The sequence below is a fragment of the Ursus maritimus genome, unplaced genomic scaffold, assembly GCF_017311325.1.
Source record: "Ursus maritimus isolate PB19 unplaced genomic scaffold, ASM1731132v1 scaffold_2, whole genome shotgun sequence".
In the NCBI taxonomy this organism is placed as follows: domain Eukaryota; kingdom Metazoa; phylum Chordata; class Mammalia; order Carnivora; family Ursidae; genus Ursus; species Ursus maritimus.
In genome coordinates this window covers 30,870,531-30,893,485 of record NW_024424452.1, presented here as the reverse complement: position 1 = coordinate 30,893,485, position 22,955 = coordinate 30,870,531, and the positions used below count along the sequence as shown (strand labels likewise).

Genomic DNA, 22,955 nt, shown 5'->3' with positions numbered 1-22,955 from the left:
GAGAGGGAACACAAGCAGGGGGAGTGGGAGAGGAAGAAGCAGGCTCATAGTGGAGGAGCCTGATGTGGGGCTCGATCCCAGAACACTGGGATCACGCCCTGAGCCGAAGGCAGACGCTTAACTGCTGTGCCACACAGGCGCCCCATTATGTGTACTTTACCACAATTAAAAAAGCAAAGTCAAAATGGCCAAAAAATCATGAAGGTGGCATGGGAAGGACTGAAGTTTAAGTAGCTCTTGTGAGAGGGAGCCCGTGTGGCTCAGTCAGTTAGGGGTCTGACTCTTGATTTCAGCTCAGGTCATGATCTCAGGGTCATGGGCTCGAGCCCCATATCGGGCTGCACGCTCAGCATGGAGTCTGCTTAGGATTCTCTCTCTCCCTCTCCCTCTGTCCCCCCCTCCACACACTCTCTCTAAAAAATAAAAATAAATAAATCTTAAAAAGAAGAAGAAGAAGAAGAAGAAGAAGAAGAAGAAGAAGAAGAAGAAGAAGAAGAAGAAGAAGAAGGGCCATCAATGACACAGATGGGGAACCTAGTATGAGGACACGTCAGGAGGGGACAGGTTCTGGGCAGGTTCAGTTTGAGATGCTCATAGTTCAGCGGCTCATGCATGACTTGTAGCTCAGGGAATCACTGTACAGAATGTTCTATTTTACGTCAAGGGGAGGAGCCCAGCAAGCAAATGGAGGAATGGCATACAACCCGGGCAAGAGGTTGGGACGAGTGCAGACTGTACATCTACACAGCTTCAGCTAAGGGAGACCACCGCTGGAGAGGACCAGCTGTCAGAGATGCTTTGAGGGAGGCCCTGTCTCACCTGTCCAGGGGCACAGGTCCTACACCAAGCAGGCAGAAGGCAGATTATCATCAGACAAGCTGGAGTGACTCCTGACCTCCAAGAAGCAGCAGACCCCCATTGTCAAGAAGGGGCACTTAAACCAATCCCAGTCCCATTTTACAGATGAGGAAAGGTGAGGGCCAGAGAGGAGAAAGAAAGAAAGAAAGAAAGAAAGAAAGAAAGAAAGAAAGAAAGAAAGAAAGAAAGAAAGAAAGAGGATATATTATCAATGTATGATTTCATATACACAAAATTCCTTTTTGACAGGGGAAAAATGTTGACGCTCAGATGCCATCCTAGGTCTGCCTAACTCAAAGCCTCCAAATTTCCTAGTATGACCTGCTGTTCCCACCACACAGCTCACCTAGAGGAGGAAAGATGCTAAAGCCGGAAGAACACCCAGCCCAACGTCCTCACCTACAAATGAGGAAACTGAGCCCCAGAGTTTGCCCAGCCCACCCACCGAAGCTCACGCTACCAACATGGTGATGTGAAGGACACTTGCTAGCACCATCTTGCTGTGCACCTGTGCTGAGTTACTTATATTGGCCCCCGTGGCCAGCTAACCCATGGCCCCCAAGATACCCAGACCCTAATCTCTAGAATTTGCAAGTGTTATTTAAATGCCAACAGAGATTTTGCAGGTGTGATTAAATTAGCGATCTTGGGGGGCACCTGGCTGGCTCAGCTGGGGGAACGTGTGACTCTTGACCTTAGAATCTTGAGTTCAAGGCCCACGTTAGGCATGGAGCCCACCTATATACATGCATATATACATAAATGTCTGTTAGTTTATAAAAATAAATAAAATAAATTAAGGATCGTGGGATGGGAAGATTACCATGGATATTTGGGTGAGCCTTAAATGTAATCACAACGGTCCTTACGGGGGACATGACAAGGGAGGCAAAATGCCGCACTGCTGGCTTTGAAGATGGGGGAGGGGGCCAAAGCCCAGGAGTGCAGCTCTAACGCTGGAGAAGGCCGGGAAGCTGATTCCCCCATACGGCCTCCAGAGGCAGCACAGCCTTGCCCACACCCTGACTTCAGTGCGGTGACCCTGAATCAGATTTCTGCCCTCCAGAGCTGCAGAAGGATGACAGCACGTTGTTCTCAGCCACCGAGTTTGTGGCAACTTGTTGCAGCAGTCATGGAAAATCAACACAGTCCCAGCCCTGGCCCTTCCTACTTTCCCACTATTTTACTTAAATATCTACTGAGCACCTACCTTGTCCTAAACCTGCATACTGGGTCCTGGGAATGGGATCATAGATGGGGTCATAAATATAAGCGGGGTATAGTCCCCACACACCAAGTAAGTGGGAGCACACGCCACGGGGGGAGTGGACCTACAGCAGGGGACTAGTGGACGGGACGTGGACTTGGGCAAGAGTAGGTCCAGCTTCTAAGTTAGGCCCTGGCCAGGATACCGGATGTGGCTTTGGGAACGAAGGGGAAGGCTGCCTGTAGGGCCCTCGTTAGAACGTACATTCTAAGCAGGATTCCTGATAACAGGTGGGATCAGAGCTCTGTCTCGATCTCTCACGTCGTCACTCTGTAGCTGAGGATTCGTATTCTTTGCTCCAACTGCTGGAGGCGGACGCATGGTCGGGAACAAAAGCTTTCCTATGTGCAGTCGAGCCAGAGATCTTGGCTGCTTTAATGAATTCTTCCAACCAACCACACTAACCCAAATCACCCATAAAAGTTAACAGATTCGTTTACGAAATAAAATTTGATCTCAATGTATTTTGGAGAGATGCCCAAATTTACAGAAAGCTCATTATTAATTTGTTTTTTTCTCTTTTCTTTTCCCCAGGTATCCTGAATTTCTTGACTTTTTTTCTTCCCCCCTCCATCCAGGTCCAAGAGTGATAGAGAAATTGTTCATGAAGAATTTGGTGGAGGCACACGAATTGTGCAGACAACTCCCCGTAAGGCCCTTGTGAGCTGCACGAATCATCCCTCTCGAAATCGTATTAGGCGCCTAGGTACACCAGCGTCTGTGCCTTTTGCAATCTGCTCGGTGCCCTTACTCACTCTGCCTCAGCGTTTCTCAGCTGCCAGAGAAGCCAACGAGAAGTGTTGACGCCCTTGCACAAAATGTCTCTCTTGGTCTTGACACCAGCCCCCAAAGAGGGGAGTAGATTCCCCACGACACCGGCTAGATAGAGACAGGAACATGTGCAGAGCAGTGCAGGGTTCAGGGACGCGGAACCCCGAGTGTAACGATGACTCTACTTACTGATCACTGCTGTGTGCACGGTATCGCACAGGGAGCAGACCTCAAACCTGGGAGCCATGCTTCTCAACCAGGGATCAGTGTAATCCCCAGGCAACGTTTAGCAGCGTCTGGAGACATTTTGGGATGTCACAACTGGGGGCGGGGGGGTGGGGGAAGCTACTGGAATCCAGTAGGTGGAGGCCAGGGATGCTGCTAAACACCATGCAACGTACAGAACAGCTTCCACAGCAAGAGATTAGCCGGCCAACAGGTCAGCAGTGCGAGTCCGAGAAACCCCGCCAGAACGCCGAACGAGCTGGGTGTCAGTCCTGGCTCCGCCCGCCCGCTGCCTGTGTGAATTCACACACAGGTTCTAATAACGAAACCCACCTCACGATGCTGTTGCAGGGAGGAAAAGTGCTCATATGTAGAACAGATGTGTATACAGCAGGAGCTCACCGCATGGCATCTTCCACTTTATGTGCCAAGCGATGTGCTGGGTACTCTTCACAGATACTTATTGGTCTTTGCAACACCCTTGCAAGACAGATGTTACTATGAACCCATTTTATGGATAAGGAAGTTGAGGCTCAGGAGTGGTTAAGTGACCTGCCCAAGGATACAGAGCTCGTACGTTCAGGAGCCAGGTTTTGAATCGTCTGGATTCAAGGCACACACTCTTGCAGGATTCTCAAACAGAGGCAGGCCCAGCCCAGCAGCGCACATGCGCGGGGAACGAATATGGTACAGCGTCCTAGAGTATGACTTTCGCTTGATTACTCGGTGAAGGGATAAATTGACACGTCTATCTGGTAGGTCATTTTCAAATTATTTTGGTCTTAACACCGACACAGTTACGTGACGAGATGGGAGGCAGAATCTCCATGAATTTCCAAGGACAAGTGCAGAGAGAAGACCACCTGGGGCACAGTCTGGCCTCCAGCACGTGTTCACCAGGCTCTCCCCCGTACCGGTTTCCAACAAATCACCACAAACTTAGCGGCTTACGGTGACACGCATTTGTCCTCTTATAGCTCCGGAGGTCCACGGTCTGGAACCGACCTCAGCAGACTGAAATCTAGGTGTCAACGGGGCTGTGTTCCCTCTGGAGGCTCCAGGGGCGGATCTATTTCCTGGCCTTTCCCAGCTGCTGGGGCCACCTGTGCTCCTTGGCTCGAGGCCACCGCCTCCATATTCACGCCAATCACTCCACCCTCTGCTCTGTCATCACCTCTCCTTCTCTGGCTCTTCTAAAGATCCTTGTGATTACACCGGACCCACCCTATAATCCAAGAGAATCTCTTCATTTGCGGCGATCCTTAACTTCTATTCGCAAAGTCCCTTCTTTTTTATTTTATTTTATTTTATTTATTTATTTAACAGAGATAGAGACAGCCAGCAAGAGAGGGAACACAAGCAGGGGGAGTGGGAGAGGAAGAAGCAGGCTCCCAGCGGAGGAGCCTGATGTGGGACTCGATCCCATAACAGCAGGATCACGCCCTGAGCTGAAGGCAGATGCTTAACGACTGAGCCACCCAGGCGCCCCTCGCGAAGTCCCTTCTGCCATATAAGGTAATGTATTCACGGGTCCAGGACTGGGATATCTTCGGAGGGACATTATTCTGTCGGTCACAGCCCCTACAGTAAAAGTTTTAGGAAGCACTGAACCTGGATGTCCTAGACGTGTTCCACGAAGGATCCCAAAGCAAGGTCTCAGTTCCTCAGGCAGGAACCCCACTGCCAGAATGGAGACCCCGTTGTGAGCAGAGTGAAGCTGGTTTTAGAATAGATGTGGGACTAGGTTCTGAGCAGGGGTACATTCACCTCCCAGTTCACTAGAAGAAGAGCACTAAGGAGCCTTAGGACGAAGCTTCCCGTACCTCCCAACCTCTCTGGACTGGTCCGCTGGGGCTGCCGAAACAGAGTGCCACCCACTGGACAGCTCATACAGCAGTTCCAGAAATCTCAAGTCCAAGATCAAGGTGACGGCAGGCTGGTTTCTCTTGAGGCCCCTCTCCTTGGTGTTTTGATGGCTCTCTTTTCCTTGTGTCCCCACACGATCTTTTCTCTGTGCATGTCAGTGTCCTAATCTCTTCATATAGGGACACCAGTCATATTTTTCTTTTTAAGAGAAAGAAAGAGAGTGTGTGTTGTGTGCACGTGAGGGGAGGGGGGGAGAGAGAATCTTAAGTAAGTTCCACACCCAGCACGGAGCCCAATGTGGGGCTCCGTCTCACAGCCCTGAGATCATGACCTGAGCCGAAACCAAAAGTGGGGACTGAGCCGACTGAGCCATCCAGGTGCCCCATACCAGTCGTATTGTATTAGGGCCCATTTCACCCTAAATTATAACCTCATTTTATCTTAATTACCTCTTCAAAGACCCCAACTCTAAGTACACTCACATTCTGAGATACTGGGCATTAGGACTTCAATTTATGATTTTTAGGCTGACACAATTCAGCCCATAACCTTGCAAACAATAAATTCCAACCCCAGGCTCCTCCCACCCTCAGATGAAGCCAGAGACGTGCCCCTTTCCCCTGGAAACCATTAGAATTTGAAAACCTCTATGCGTGAGGAATAGAGAGTTTCCCGTCCTGAAGGAGAACAGGAAGCCACAGACACTACCAGCAAATCAAGTATGTGATCCCAGCTAAGGCACATCCATGCTCCTGTTTTGAAAATTGATCTTTAAAAAGCTCATTAGGTTATCGAGTATTTCCACTGAGTTATAAGATTGTTATTATTATTATTATTTTTTTGCTTCTGCAAATGGCCACATCACACTCCAAACCCAGAGACTGAAACAGATGCTTTCATGCAACCACAGTGAAAAGGGGAGTTTCTTGGGAAGGTCTTGCCCTGCAGGACAAGGGGGCAAGGGGCTGAGGACTAAAGCTGGCTTCAGCTCCATGCCTGTCTCTTTTCACGGGAGGGAGGCGTGCTTGTAGGGAATGGCTGGACAATGACCTCACAGGAGACAAAGTGGAAGCAGGAGAAGCACATTCCTGTTCCATATTCTAGGGAAGGGAACTTCAACATGTTTTCAGCCCCACTTCCCCATTTCAGGTGACCTATGGCACAGGTGACCTATGGCAGAGGAAACAGCCCCCTCTGTCCCTCTGTCCTGCTCTGGACAGTTCCAGGAGAACCCACTGCACACGCTTTGGCACAGAAGACATTAGAGATATCAGTCATGTTCTAGTCTGGTGTCCAGCTGATATATGCGGGGACAACCATTCTGGTTGGTACGCCGAGATGCTCTGGTTTCGACAGTGAATGGCCACAGCCTCCAGGGTCTTCAAGTCCCTCTGCCACTCAGCCCCTCCCTCAGGAACCTTCTCACAAGCAGAGCTACAGGACCAACACTTGACCCAACAGGGGCTCCAGGGGTGTCTGCTCTCCTGGGTTGTGATTGTCTCAGTTACAACAGAATGCCACAGAGGGGTGCATGGGGGGGGTGATTAACAACAGACATTTATTCCTCACAGTTCTGGAGGCTAAAAGTCCAAGATCAAGGCACTGGCAGATTCAGTGTCTGATGACAGCTGACAGCCCACTTCCTGGTTCATTGATGGCCACCTTCACACATGTCCTCACATGGAAGAAGGGGTGAGGGAGCTCTGTGGGTCTCTTTTATAAGAACCCTAATCCCATTCATGAGGGCTCCACCCTCATGACCTCATCCCCTCCCAAAGGACCACCTCCCGATACCATGCCCTTGGGGTTAGGATCTCGACATATGATTGTGGGGTGGGGGGCACAAATATTCAGTCCATACTAATGATCATTCTGTACCAGTAATTAAATATTTTGAAGATTCCCCCCACATCCGTTAATATCAGTCCTGAATCCCTTCAACTTTCGTTTAAAATTCATTTCACTGCCCTCACCCCCGCCATGGGAAAGAACAGCTATTCCATGCCGCCCACATGCTATCCCTTTCAGATCACAGGGAAGCGACTGTCACATCGTCACCCTACCTTCGCTCTTGTAGAGAAGGGAACAACCTGTGGCTCCATGTCCCTACAGTTCACCACAAAGCCCGTGACACGAGCACATCCCAGGCCCACTAGGACGAGGTTCTCTATCACGTCTCCTGGCATCTCCTAATAGTCAAATCCCACAAAATGCTTTTCTGCTGGGAAATCTTACATTGTAAAGCAATTCTTGAAGCAACATTGATACAGACACAATGGCTGAGCAATGCCTGGTGACTAAGAATGAATAATCACAGAACTCCCTGCCAGGATTCAAAATATTTATTATTTTTAGAAATTCAAATTATTTCACTGTACTTTGTATTGGAATCCATCATCTTCTGAGGTTTTCCATTTATACAATGAGAAATATCAAAGAGGTGAAGATGTGCAACACCTAGGGATATAAAAGTCTGACTAAATTAAAATACATTTCGCAGCAGGTGCCATAAAAGAGATGCAAATTAAGACAATGAGGTAACGTTTCCACAAAACCCATCAGGACAACTTTTGTTTCAAGTGCGGGCCAGAGTGAGGTGAGGGAGGCACTTCAACATAGCTACTGAAAGTGTCCAGGGGTCCAATCCTTCTGGAAACCAATTAGCAGGATGCATCATGAACCTTAAAATTCTTCATGCACAGTGACCCAGTGATCTCAGACCTTGGATTCGATTCAAAACCAATCATTTTGGGCACCTGGGTGGCTCAGTCGGTTAAACGTCTGACTTCGGCTCAGGTCATGATATCAAGGTCCTGGGATCGAGCCCCACATAGGGCTCTGCATTTGGCAGGGAGTCTGCTCATCCCTCTCCCTCTGCTCCTCCCCCCTACTATCTCTCTCTCATATAAATAAATAAAATCTTTTAAAAAAAATGAATAATCTGCAACTCAGACATTTCATTATGAAGACGTTCATGGAGGTGTTGTTTTTAACAAAAACAAATGTGAAAAAAAATCTAAATTACGAAGGAAATCATGATGTGTCCGTGGAATGGGAAAGGTAGCAGGTAAAAATGCTTACAAATAATCTGCAATGCTCGTGAGAGAACACAAATTAGAAGCTATTCGTGAAATTCTATTATCGATACATATATGGGTTTATATAGCCCGTATAGAAAAGACTAGAAGGAAATATACCAAAATGGCGACAGTAGATGTCTGCGGTTGGTGACGTCAGAGGTGATTTTTATTTTATTTCTACGTCTTTTGATCTCTCAAATCCTCTAAATTGTACCTCTGTTAAGATGACTTTTATGTTAGCCGAGCCTATTCTTTTCTAACAGTTTGTAAAATCCTTATCCTCTGGAGATGTATGGCGACATGTTTGTAGGTGAAATGCACAAGGTCTGACCCAGCGTGGGGGCTGGAGTTGAAACAAGACCGGTCATGCTTTGGTAAAAAAAGAAGCCAGGTCATGGGGACGGGACGGCTCACACGATTGATTTTGGGTGTGTTTGGAATTCTTCGTGGTAAAAGTGTTTCTTTGAATGCTGCCAAAGAGCTTTACAAAGGAACGAAAAATAAGGAAACAACCACAGTACCAAAAATGAGTATCAATTAACCAGGGCGAGACCAACAGCAATTAACTCAAGTGCAATTGGACTGTGACCCTGGTGGGGGCGGGGGGCGCTGCCTCTTCCAGAATTCTGTGGGGGGAAGCCTTGCCGGCCACCTGGCGCCAGAGCCCCGGCAAGCCTGTCAGTTTCTAGAGCTCGGCACCCTCTCCCCGTGTGCTGGCTCCATTCACCCGAGTCAACCAATATTACATTTCCTCAGCCCGACAAATAGCTTTAAAACAATTCGTCCAGAAAATATAGAAAATATGTTGTTTTTCAGCCCTAGGACTGCAGACATGCAAGACAATATGGATTTCAAATGCCACTCACTCTTTCCGGCTAGAGTTTCCTAATTTGGAAGAGACAAGATAGAGCAGGAGACATCCAGCCATTTGTGACAACAAAACAGAAATCGGCGAAAAGCTCAATGTTTTGATTGTGAGAACTGCCATCCAGAGGAAAATTCAGGAGCTATCAAAACAACAGTCAAGCCTGGCAGCCTGGAGGAGCACGTTAAGGGGAGGGAAAGGCCTAGATTGTGAGCTGGCGTCTGGGCCTCCATGAGCCAGCCTCTTCCCCTCCGCAGCTCACTGTCTGCCACCGCCGAGGACGGATGTGACCCGTGGGGGCAGACACGTGCAAGGCCAGCCTCTTCTGGCCCAGAGTTCTCAAACACGACTCTAGAACCCAGCCTTCCGGGGCACCTTCTCTGACAAGCCCCCCGCCCTCCCGCCTCCAGATGAGGTGCCCCTCTGCTCTATTCCCACAGCCCCCCGGGGCTGCCCCAATCCCAGATGCATCACTCTGGGCTTCACCTGCCCGTCTCCTCCAGCTAGATGCACATCAAAGCAGATAATCCGATCACAGATACAGCTGCAGAACATTTTGGCACAGGGTACAGGCTCCATAAATGTTGGGAGAATGAACATACTAATCAATCAATCAATCAATCAATCCCAAAGAATGGGTTTCAGAGGACCTGGGAACCCCTAACAATTGCATGCTTATCATGTTGAATGCATGCTGACGCACGTGCACGCCTGTGGGGCGGATCCATAGATTTATTAGCGTATAAAATGATCATGACTTCCTCCCCAGCTCATTCCAAATTATCTTCTATTCCTTGGGTGAGTATGTGGGCCTAGCATTGAGGTGCCAGTGATTTTAAGAAGTCCCCTTATATTCTAGAGCAGGTTTTTATTTTGTTTTGGGGAAACAAGCACAGTTGGGGACCAGTGCAAGATGATTAACCTCTTCCACCTCACTGAGACTTTAGAAGAAAAGGTCCTTGTAACATACCGACTCCAGCAAACATTACCAATGGCAACGCACTGCCGCTCCCATTTCACATTTTTCCTCCCTGAATGGGTAACACGGTCACCTCCGCGGACAGGAACCCATCTGAGGAGCTGCCGTGCATGAACTGCGCAAGTATTCCTTCTCTTGAATTCTGTATTATAATTACTTGGATTTTTTTTTACCTACTTCTAATAAATAAGTAATTAGAATAGATCCATTTCCATCACATGGCACGTTGTAAAATTGGAATGCAAAGACAGAGCGTTAGGAAAGCAATTCTGGATTTTGTTTTTTTCTTGGGAGATGTGAAGGAGAAGCAGAGAAAGTAGGTAAACAGTGACTGCCACCCAGAGTCATTACTGCCGTAAGGAAATGCTCACGATGCATGCAGGACAACAGACAAGAAAGAAAAAATTGACAACTGGAAATTCGGAGAGGGTTCTGGCTCTCTCTTCAGAATATGAAAGTATTCTTACAATAACGTGTGCAAAAACATGAGTATACTTCAATAAGTAATCATGATTAACTGGATGCAGTAGCAAAAGCTCCCCATTTGGAGATTGTTGGCCATTATTCTAAACATTGTCTTTGGTAGCTGTGCTTCTTAGCCAAAAATATTCCCACTAGTAAATATGACGCCGGCTGACCTACTTATGTTTATATTTATATATGTGTGTGTGAGTTGATATATACATAGGTTTTCTGCTTTTCAAATACTGTCTACCCTTCAGGATGATGTAAAGTCCTTTGGGGATTTGAGGTGATGATGCCGGGATCATGAATTCCTCCCCCAAGCCGGGCAAATTTATACTGAATTACTCACATGCTTGCAGAAAGTGAGGATGTTGGTTTTCAGCCAAATCCTAGGGCCTAAAGTACCGGGACTTGGGGATTTAAAAAAAAAAAAAAAGTTTAAAGATTTGAGAGGTGCAGAGTCTCTGATTTAGAAAGAACCTCAGCGGTGACCCCATCCAATCTTACCACTAGGAGTCCAACTCGCCACCCCACTCCGGATAGACGGCAGTCACTCTCAGCTCAGCCACACCTGACAGACACTCCTTATTCTATGAAATATCGCGGCCTGCAGTCAGGGACCTAATTGCCAAAGCTTAGTCCTCACATCAAGCTGAAACTTTACTCCTGATAATTTCATCCTTTGGCCTTGGTTCTGTCCCCAAAACAAAACAAAAAAAGCCTAAGCCTTCTATGCCATAACAGCCCATCTTTCATATCCTCTCTGAGCCTTCTCCACGCTGAACCTCCCTAAATATTTGCTTCTGAGACTCTTACCATATGTCATTTAGATCCTATGCAATCCTGCAGGCCCTGCCTCTGGACACACTGTAGTTTTTCAACATCCATCTTTAAATATTATCCCCCAAAACAAGGTCAAGTCTACAGAGCATGGTGTTTGTGTTGCTGGAGACATCATCAATTGTACCACTTAGCCATTGCTCCTACACGTCTGCTAACAGAAGCAAGTTTTGCATCAGTGGCAATTATCCATTCTTGGAAAACAATCTTGACTGTTAATCTCTACCAGTGATGTTCAAGGGGTGGCATGTGACCCAGTTCTGGCCAATGAAATGTAACGGGACATCAACTCTAATGGAAGAAGGGAGGGCCTAGAAGAAAGCTTCTTTTCCCCTCCTTTTTCTTCCCATTTTGAAGGCTGGTGTCTAAAGATGTAATGGCTGAACAGAAGCAGCCATCTTGTGACCAAGAGGAAACAACAGCTGAGAGAGGCAAAATTGAAAAATGAAAAGGACCTGAGTCCCTGATGGGTTACTGAACAACTAAATCAGACCTGGGGCTCCTTGTTAAACAAAAAACTCTTAATTTTTTAAGCCACCATTGGTCAAACATTCTATTATTTGCAGCTGAAGGCTCTAACAACAGAGAAGGTATAATGGAGCTATGGCCTCTCTTGATTTGCCCATTCTATTTCTAGAAATGTGACCTTCACTTTTTTAAGAGCCATATAACTACTTAGAATCTGCTGTGCATCTGGTCCAAAACAAGCAAGCAAATAAGCAAAATCCCTGTGATTGGAGATCACAATCTCAAATGCTTGCAGAGACCATGCAGCTAACATAAATGGGTGAATCTGAGTAGATGTGCGATAACAGGAAGCAAGGACATTGAAATTCAAGCATTTTAAATACTATATTAGCGAAATAAAATACTAATGTATCTCTGAGGCAGATTCAGCAGGCAGTCCACCAGTTCATGACCCTTGCAAAAATCATTCTCGAGTTTAAAAGCTACATCTCCCCCTTCCTGCAAGAGTAACATTTCTTCTTAAATCTTCCAGTGCAGTCTGTAGCATGGGTCCCTCACGTCAATCCGGAAAGACAGCCCTGAATTTTAATTTCATCACCCAACATCTTAATCAATTTGGTTAAGACAACCAAAATATTAACATCAAAATCGACTGTCCTTGAATCTAAGCCCCTTGCCTCAACCAGCTGGATTCACAGTCATTAACTTGAGAGGGCAATAAAATAAGAGCGTAAGAATAAGCACGTAAGGGTTCTTTAATCAAATACCTTTGGGGCTGCCAGGTTCCCTGGGCTATCACTGAGTTATTCTATCCTTGGCAGAGACAAAATGAGAAACTGTGTCTGTCCACACCCTGAAGCCCTAAGCCCGGGTGCAAACATATGGTCCGATCGGGGGAGTTATTTACTGCAAAGCTCACTGAGACTGGCTCCTCTTGAGGTCATTGCTGCCCTGGCAACATTTACCTTCAGTGTGCCAGGATAAAGCCCCCGGCAAGTCTGCAGAACTCAAAGTGCCTTCTTGTCCCAGGAAATTCATAGTCCTCTTCACATTCATATTAAGGGAAAGTGAATCGGATCATGTTGGACTGTCCAATTCTAAGAGTTCTATAGGATTCATCCCCGCTTTCTTGTGGGGCTCACCATCACATCCCCACATCACCCTTCATCATTTCTCCAGGGATTAAAAAGCGCATGTGCATTTGACAAAAATAAAAGCTATAAAATACAGACACGATACCAGGAGCGTTCCTGGAGTATTTATTATGAGCCAAGCACTGAGCTACTCTATGAAGTAGGTACTATTTCTGTCTCCCTTTTTAAAAATGAAGACACGAGGGCAGGCTGGGGTCAGAAACAAGCAAGACCCTGAGGCTCAGAGGTGTTCAGGAACTTCCCCATGATCACCCAGCCAGTAAGTGAAAGCTTGAATTTAAACCCAGACAACCTAACTCAAAGGTTCAACTTACTAACCATGATAGACTGACATTTCAAAGATTGACATGAGTCAATGACATGAGTTTATCCCTGCTCACATTTTGGCATGTTTCTTGTGGGTCTTTTCTCGAAGGTGATACAATTCCCAGAGCTGGAAGAGGCCTCAGAGATGGTATCACCCCAACCTTCATTTCGCAGGTAAGCCTAAGGCCCACAAAGCTGAAGGGCCTTTTTCCAGGTCACACTGCTTTTTGGAAATGGAATTTAGGTCCTCGGACCTTTTGTCCAGGGTTTTCTGGGGCCTTCGGACTCCAGTTGGTTGGGAGTGGCTTCCTGCAGAACCGTGTTGAGAAGGGTTTAAGGCCTGTGGGCTCAGAAGTGCTACAGTACATTAGTGATGGCAGAGTGAGCACAGCAGCCTGGCCACGTTCACATCAGGAATTTCCACCTACCAAGAAGCAGCCCCTGGAAGAGAACGAGAATGCCCAGGGAAGGCTTTCCTAATAAAGATCAGCTATGTTCTTCACCTACATCGGGGATCCCAAACTCCAATGCCCTCAGGGTCAAGTCTCTAAAATGAATGAGTGAAGTGGGCAAGTGGAGAAACGAACAAAGGAAGAGCACCTGGCCTGCAGGGGTACGGGTGCTAGTCATCTCCAGCCAGCCGCTGCCTGCCGAGGGGGAAGATGGGACCGGTGTTCCCTGGCCTTCTGACTTTTTCCAATGAAGCATGAAATTCAGATTTTTAAAAAAAAAAATGTGATGCCTCTTAACTTTAATGCTGGCAACTAATTCAAATTTGAATAATAAACAGGCAGTGCAGGACAAACAAAACACACCAGGTAATGACATTATGACCTCTTGTTTTCATGATGGCCTTACCAGAAGGCATCACTCCGTATGACAAACCCAAGATGCTATTTGTATTTCTCCTCTCCTCTTCTCTCACTCTCTCCCCTTTCAGCCTCCCTCCCTAGCCTCCTTAGCCCCCTGCTCCCATCACTCCATCTAGAGAAGCATTTCCCACCTGGGGCTACCAAATAGAACATGAACACTGCCCCCTCTGAACCCACCAAAACACAGCTATCCAGAGTCCAGGCAATTACCAATGACTCCTGAGGGCCACTTGGAAAGTTAGTCATGGCTTTCAGGGTGATGTCTTTTGCTCTCCGATGACTTATGTAAGGAGGAGTAGATGATTGCATCTGACATGCCTCATCGCAAAGGCTAAAGATAGGCCTCCCCACTCTCTCAGGAACTACCCGATGTCTCCATAGCGGGAGCTGAGTGGGCTCCACCAACATTCCGATGTGCGTGTCTGCCCTTTCCATGAGCTTTCAGTGTTTCACTCACAGCCAAACTCCGGAGCTGCCACGTTATAAGAGAAAGTTCCACCTCCTGCTGATGACCTATTACTCAGCATCACCATCCGGGCCTTTTGTATGGAACCCCCCAATTTCTGGTAATCCCAAGGACGGCTAGTAATTACCTGCCCACTAGAAAGAAGAGGAAACTTTGCACACGCCTCTGAAATCAGTCAGCATTTAGAGAACAAATACCGCATAGAAAGCCCCAAACCACAGTGTGGTAAGTTCATCTGGAAACTGCAGCAAGCTGCCATCAAAACCTATAACTTGATTCATTCAATCAACAAACGTTTACCAAGAAACAAATACAAAGGGCAAAATCAGCACAAGGTGCCGAAAAGAACATGCATATGAACCAGAAGTCAACCTTACTACAGGTGGAAAAATAGAAATATTAGTTTCAATAATCATGGTATAAACAGAATACTCCACAGCCATTTAAAATCATATTTGAGGGGACACCTGGATGGCTCAGTTGGTTAAGCGTCTGCCTTCAGCTCAGGTCATGAGCCCAGGGTCCTGAGACCGAGTCCCCCATTGGTCTCCCTGCTGAGCAGAGAGCCTGCTTCTCCCTCTCTCTGGGCCCGCCACTCCCCTTCCTTGTGCGCATGCTCTCTCTCTGTGTGTCAGATAAATAAATAGAATCTTTTTTAAAAAGCATTTAAATAAACAAATAATACATAATAATAAATAATAAAATAATATTTGATAAGTCTATTTAACAATAAGGGAAAATTCCATGAATACATAATCAAGTTTGAAAAAAATAAAAGCAGGATGTGAAATATAACTGGGTCAAAATCAGAATGAACATAGTCAGTAACCTCTCTCTTCTGCTCCTAAGACACAGAATTTATAGATAAATCTTTAGATGTTTTAAAATTTACATAGTTCTGCTTGGAAATAGGAAAAGGGAATCACAGATCAAAAATAAAGAGGACTCCCTGAAAATAAATGAATCAAAAGATGGGACTCTACAATTTCAAGTAGGAATCAAAGCCACATGGTTCATGGGGGATAGGTTCATCATGAGCCATGGAAGCAGAGGTCCCAACACCTACCCAGGGGATAAGAGAGAAAACTGTACCTGGAATCATGCTGCTAGGAGTCACGGCCAAAAAGGATGCCCCTGTCTGTGGCAAGGAGCCAAAATGAAGTAACTTACATGAGACTGGGACCCAAGCCTGTACCACAGGATATAGAGAGCAGGGAGAGAGCTCTGAGCTTACCTGTTGACATGAGCTTTACTTTAAAAGCACATACCCTTGCAGACATAGGGCAGAATAAATCATAAAATCACCTTAAAAATTCACAAACAAAAATTAGAGGACATATGAGGACATCCAATGATCAGAATCTACAAAATGAAAGAATTCATACCTGAAGAAACAAAGATATTAAAGCAATCAGAGAAGGACTTTGCAGTACTTTTTTTTAATCTTCAAAGGGACAGAGGAAGGATTTACATTCACAAAGTGAAAAGAGGTTTTTTTATAAAACAAAAAAAGCAGGAAGGTATAAAAAGGGGCCAATTATTCATCTTGGAAATATGGTGAACTCAACAGCTCAACAGATAGGCAAAATAAGAGACCAGATACAAATAAAAAGAGCTGGTTAACTGGAGTACAGAACTGAGGAAACCTTCCCAAACATTGCACAGAGAGCTAGAGAACTGAAAAAAAGTGTTTAATTTAAGATACCTGGAGGACTGATCAAGAAACTACATATGGAGAGAACAGAGAAAATGTTGGAGAGGAAACATCCAACACATAATGGCTGAGATTTTTTCCGGAATTAAAGAAAACCCTGGATCTTCTGACTAAAAAAAACCCACAGAGTGCAAAGTACAAAAAAAACCCATCCCATATACACAGTATAATCCTGAACTGATAACTAACTAAATAGAGCTTAAAAGGAAATGGACCCACATGTCCAACTGTGGTTACTCCTGGTGACAGAACTTAGAGCAGAGAACTTTATTTTTTCTTTAAACATTAATATACTTTCTAAGCAGCCTACAATGAAACATTATTTTTATAAACTGTGGAGAAGGAGTATTCATTATCTCAAACACACATAATACACTTTTTTTAAAAAAAGTTTGTCCCTAAGGAACTTACACTCTAGTAGAGGCGATGAGGTATGGATAGAAATGGCATATGAAGTGAAGTCCAAGAAGTACCGACATGGATAGACGCAGCTAAGATCTAACCTTGCCTTTTCCCCCATGGAGCCATGAGAAATGGAGGAGAGGGTGGAGGATGTGAGGACACCATGTAGAAACGTGAAGGTCTAGAGCATATGCCTGATTTATTAGGGGCTATTGCTGCAACAAGAGTGTATTCCATTCAAAATGGCCAAACCAAGATAAGATTAGGACTTTTTCTACATCAACCATTATTTTCACCTCTAACTTAATTATATTTCAAGACCACCCATTCATAGAAGGAAAAATTAGCATCTGTATTGTAAATTAACACCACAAAAATCTGCCACTTAACACATTTCAGTTATTATGAGGCTTTGTTCTTTTTTTCCCAATGGATCAAGTAGACTGAGGGGAAGGTAAAAATGGTGGGGCGGGGAGGTGTTGAATTTACTTGATTAACTACCATTCCTATCCACAGGGACACTATCAACTATCATGTTACCAATTTGGAAGTGAAAACAACACAAGTATGTTCTGGGCTTTACCAAATGAACATCATCTCAGGGGGAGACAGAAAGGCCTTTTCAGTCTGGGGAGACTCAGACGTTGTGCCCATAACACCACTGGCACACTCAACCAAGCAAGGTAGAGGTTTAGGCAACGTCTCATGGCTGCTTCTTCGGAGCCAAACAAACTGCATTCGGCGTTCAGCTCCAAAAGAAACAGGTGGCAAAGCCACAAGCCAACTAGAAGTGCTACTAATGGAAGGAAGGGCTGTTCACATCTCAGACAATCTCTTTTTTTAACACATCCAAGTTTCTCAAAATACCACTCTTTAACCCACCTCCTCTCAACATCACCTGCTCATCCCACACATGGGGCCCAACATATACCCCAACATTATCTGCGCTCACTTCTTTGATTCCCTACCACCAAGACCAACTCGGCAAGTCCTGACAAGAATGAGGAGCAACCAAGTCCCTTCACCATTTTCAAACCAATTTACATTTTCCTTCCTCTCCCCTTCGTCCCCTCTTACAACTCTCTCTAATCTTGACTTCTCTGAAAATGTCCTTTCTCCTTTTCCTCTTGCCATTTCTTGATTCCCTTTTCCTTCTGTACTATTAAGTGGGGTCATGCTCTTGTCCAATCCCCATAAGGCAGTTTCATTCTACAGAAGCGGAGGATGCTGCCACCCATACCCACAGAGCTCCCTTTCTAACACCCTGTTAAGGAAGGAGCAGCTGCTGGTCGAGTAGGTCAGAGCCTGACATTCACAGTGGGCAGGGTCACTGTATATCAAATGAGTGCTCAACTATGAGCTCACTCTCTGTTCCTGCTCCTTTGCCTCCAGTCCAACGCGTAAGTCAGGTAAGAGCATGAGCCACACACCTGCAGCAAAGCCCTCTCAGCCTCAAGACACGTTCTCCAAGTCAGATTTCACCAGATTTCCCCATTGATCATGCTGGGCCCTAGTCAATTCATAGATTTTACTTTCAACATGGCTACTGTCTTTTGTGTGTTGCTTCTTTGGTCAAAACTTCAGAAGGGAGGAGGGGTCGGTGGTAATATTAGTTCCCAAACTCACACTCCAAACCCCTGCTAGAAACTGCAGTTCTCCTTCTTCAGGCCTTCGTCAGAGGGCTGGTCATTCCTTATGCACAAGCCCTAGGCTCTGATTCACTGAACCTCCCCATGGTTTATAACCTCCTATAAAATGAGAGTAATTCCTTGACCCTCTTGAAGATGGGATGACAAAGTTAAAGGATAGGCTTGATTTGCTGGAATGTGAGATCACAGCTTGAGAACAGAAAACAGATCTAGTTCCATTGTCCACCGTGTGGCCTCCGCCAAGCCATTATCTGCCCCCTATGCCTCAGGCACTTCATCTGAAAGTTGTAGGATGCTCTAGGAGACTCCAAGACCTTTCCTGGTTCGAACAACTGGTGGCAGGGCACAGCCGTTTCCTACCTTTTTCATTCCAGAAAGGAGCCCCCCAAAACTGAAAGGTGGCGGGGAAAATGCTCGGCCACACGTAGAAATTCTGCTAGGCTGCAAACCATTTAAAATCAATGTTTAATAAGATACTGCATCGGTTGTATACTTCGGCTGAATGTGCTGCAGCCCAGGAGACCTGAAAGAATTAATACTGTTCCCAAAGGAGCTGGTGGGAATTGCTGAGGCAGAGGCAGAATCTGATTTGATGAATTTATAAAAGTGCTTTAAGAGCGTCAGAAGGAAAGTGCTCTGACAAATGTCTGCTCACTCCATTAGGATGTCTCCTGTTATCTAAGGAACACACTCTAAGAAGGTCTCAGGGCGGGGGACCATGGCACACAAGGACACGCACCCCCTGCTCCCCTTCCTAACCCACCCCAGTCCTTTCCTGGGGCTTAGAGATACAGTGCACCCATGACTCCAGGTTTTTCTCCTTCCTCACTTTGCTTCTCCCTTCTGACCCTCTTCCATCCCTCCGCTTCTGCATGACACTCAAGTCAGACCCTCGTAACATTTCACCCCGGTCTGGAAGTCTCTCTCTCCTCTTCCCCAAACCAACACTCTCAGAGGGTCCACAGAAAGACCTTACTCTCATTCTAAGCCAAGAGATGTGGACACACCTTCTTTCACTCTCCAACTTCATAGCAAAACCCATCCTAGGGAGGCAACCCCTCCATCTGCCCCAGTCAGCCCCACTCAGGGAACATGTACAAAAATGCCAGGTCCTCCATGCTCAAGGTCTGCGGTCAGTTCTCTCTACTCAGTCCTTAGAGGAACACTCTCCTGGGCACCTCCAGCCCAGGGCTTCTCAAACTCTACCCCTCTTCCCCCAACTGCGGACAGTCTGTGGAAGCATGACGTTTCTCTGCCCTTTTGTGCTTGACCTAAAAACTATGCATTCTATTCCATAACATACCCACATTTAATCGTTTTAAAAATAGTTTTAGTCACTTACCACAGAGGGAAAAAATGACATTTTCCCACAAATTGGGTAAAACCGATATTATAGAAACATGAGCCATAGTGTTGCAAGTGTCCCCACGCTCACCTCTGTGCACTATTTGGAAACCTCCAACCGTTCCACCATCCCATTACACATCTGCATTTTCTGAGTTCTTCCTGGCACACCCAAGGTGCCTCTGAGTACCCCACTTTAAGAACCAAGGAAAAAGGCATTTCCATTCATTTCTGGATTGGAGAGGCAGGACCTGGCTCTCACCAGGGCCAGTGACCACGACTCTTTTTCAGATCAAAACATTTGCCAGAGGCTCCCAAAGACCTGTGGTGGCTGTGGTATGACTGGTACACTCGCGGGTCCCAGCAGCCTATCACCTCCCCGACTTACCTTGTCAGCCATGATCATAGACGCGCCCCCATGGATGCCCAGGATGGGGATGAAAGTCTGTGAAGAGATAAAATCCAGCATCTGAGCCACGGCCTCCTGGTCGGTGTCGTCCCCAAACACAAGGCCATGAATGCGCGCCCCAGACATGAGGTCGCACACATGCGTGATGAGGCTCTTGGGGTCTGTGCGGTTCATCAGCAGGGCTACCACGTTCACGTCCAGGGGCAGCCCTGCTGCCTGCTCGGGGCCCCACAGGTTTCGCAGTTCGCGCTCCGTCACGTCGTGGCTGTGACCCAGCAGCACCGCAATGTTCAGCGCCGGGGGACCCTTCTCCGCCGCCGTGCCCTGCGCCGGACCGCGCCAGACCAGAAGGGCCGGCAGCACCAGCAGGGTCCAATAACCCAGTCTGCCCATAGTCGCCACTTACGGTCCCTGCAAGGTGGAGAGGGAGAGTCAGGGCTGCGGGAAGCAAGGGTTCTAGAGGAAAGGGATTACTGCCCCAGCCCCTGGCTCTAGGAGCCAGGTATAGAGCCCATCCCCAGAGCGAGCTGACAGAATCACTGACTCCATTATGCCCCATTCCTGATGCCACCGACATCCCTCGACCCAACTCTACCCACAACTCCAATCCGAGCTAATTCTCCATCCCTGTCCCCAAGTTCATCTTTGCATCCAACCTCCTTCTCACCCCCTGTCTGCAGCTGCTTCTCCATACCTAACTCTGCCCACATGTCCCACCACACCCCCAAGTTAGCTGTGGACCACAGCCCCTGAGCGTAGGCGCCGAGAGCAAACCATCCACCCACCCCTCTCCCACCTGCCTAGTGCAGACGACCCCGCCCCCTACTCAGGAGGAGCGAACTACAGACCAGCCCCCGCGTGCGGAGGCGGTGCTGAGACTCCGCAGCCCGGCTCCGAGCTGGACTAGTCGACTGACGCTTCCCCCCCCCCCCCGCCGCCGTGAACCCGCCCGGTGCAGCACAGACCTGGCTCCACAGGGTACCCGGGGCAGACCCGATTCCTCTCTTGCAGGGTACCCCCCAAATGCATGGGATTGAGGACACTCACTTGTGCGCCCCAGGGTCCCGGGTGCCTGGGGGGAAATTAGGGCGGGCCCCACCTCGCGTAGGGGCGGTAAAGCGATTTCCACTCAACAGAAGGCGGGCCCCAGGGCCCGCCCCCTACACACGCGCGTGCACACACACGCTCACACACACAGGCGCACACACACAGAGGCACACACACGCCCTCTCTCACGCGCGCCACGAGCAATGCAGAATCCCGGAGGGGAGAGGAGGCGCGTCCCCCGACCCCGTGGGCCGGCGCGTGGGAGCTGGCAGAGAACGTGCGTGGGGGAAAGGTAGGCTCCTAAGCAGCTTTCCGACGGACGTGAACTGTACAGCCCTTCCCCAGGCTTTTCACCCCAGATCCTGTTACCAAGTCTTAGGGGCATGTGGGCAGTGGGCTGCACAACCTCACAGGCACGCGCGCTTTTCTGCGCACAGCCGCAGGCCACCGTAGCGGTGCCCACCGCCATCCGGAGTCCGCACACGTCCTCAGTCGGTGCACACACATGTATCGCACCAGGTGCACAACTGCGCGTGCCTGCAAATACCGGCACAGTCGTGCACGCGTGCACAGGCGCGCGCCCCTCGGGCCTGGCGCTGCCGGAGCGAGGGGAAGTTGGGGAGAACTCGTTCTGGCCGAGGCACTCTTCGGGTGAGTACCGCGGAGCACGGAGCCGCAGCGCCCCCTGGTGCTCCTCCCGCGCCTCGCTACAGATTCTCCCTCTCCCGCTTCCTCTCCCTCTCTCCTGATCCTGCTCCCGCTCTCTCTCCGGTCGAGTCTTCCTCTTCCCCGGCCGGCCGAGCCCAGGTCTCCCGCTGGGACGTACCTGTAGCCGGAGAAGGTCGAGGATGCAGTGGGGCGCGNTGCGCGCACGAGCATCTCGGCCGCCTCAGCAGCCACCGGGTTTAGCGGGTTCCCGCATGCTGCGGCCCCCGCGCGCTCCCCTGGCTGTCCCGCGCTGTCCGCATCGCCCCCACGGGGGGCGGCTATCCCAGCCGGAGGCTCTGCAGCAGGGCTCTACCGGGGTGGAGAAGAGACAGAGAAGCAGGGTCAGCCCACCGGCAGGGGAAAGGGGACTGGGGGGCAGGCTGCAGTCCGCAATGCTGACAGCCCCCTGTGCGCACAGGGGGCTAGACCGGAGAGGGGGGAGCTGAAGCTCTGTGACCAAGACCCCCTGTGCGGATCCTCAGACCCTGTGGTCGATATGGAGAGCTCCGCTTCGGGGCGCACAGGAGAACCGGAACCCCAGGTTGGCCACGCACGAGAAGCTAACTGGGCATCTCCACCCTCACCCCCTACCACCACCCCGGCGCCGGCTGCTGGGAGTTGTTCGGCCGGGAGCTGCTGAGCGAGGGGGGTAGGGAGAGAAAGGGGGGGCGGCTGGCTGAGTTTGCGATGAGCCGGCAGGAGAGGGGGAGGGAAGGACTCGGGCTCCCGCGGTCCCGGATCCCCGAGGGAGGTGCGATCATTTCCACGCAACGACCCCCTTTAGGTCCTGCCGCCCCCTCTTATTCAGGCCTCCCACCGTCTTCCCCAAAGGGGCCGCCCAGGCCCCGCGTCCCGCGCCAGCACTCACCGCAGCCTCTCTCCACATAGTTCTCAGCAGTGGCCGCTCCTGGTCATCTCCAGGGCTGATGGCTGCGGCCGCGACTCTCAGCGCTCACCCAGCCCCATGCTCCGGCCAACCCCGCGGCGCCTCCCTCCAAAAGCCGGAGCTCGGCTTCCTGCCCCACTCCGGACAACAGCTGCCCGGTCCTCTGAGCGCGCCCGAGAGCCCTCTCCGCAGCCCAGGCTCCGGGCTGGTGGTGTGTGTGAGGGCGAGTGTGTGTGTGAGTGAGTGTGGGAGCGCGCGCGCGCCTGTGGCCGGGGATCCCCGCGGTCCCCGCCGGAGAGAGGCGCGGGCGGGGG

The 22,955-nt window shown here is 48.8% G+C and overlaps 1 protein-coding gene across 1 annotated transcript in view; it reads right to left on the bottom strand.

Moving 5' to 3' along the window:
* GRIN2A (glutamate ionotropic receptor NMDA type subunit 2A) overlaps positions 1–20,408 on the bottom strand; it is a 358,615-nt gene extending 338,207 nt beyond the window's left edge. The window contains exon 1 of the mRNA XM_008696891.2: positions 19,980–20,408. Within this exon, the coding sequence (XP_008695113.2) occupies positions 19,980–20,393 (414 nt within the window). The 5' untranslated portion in view covers positions 20,394–20,408. The remainder of the gene's footprint in view (positions 1–19,979) is intronic.
* Positions 20,409–22,955: the final 2,547 nt, after the last annotated feature.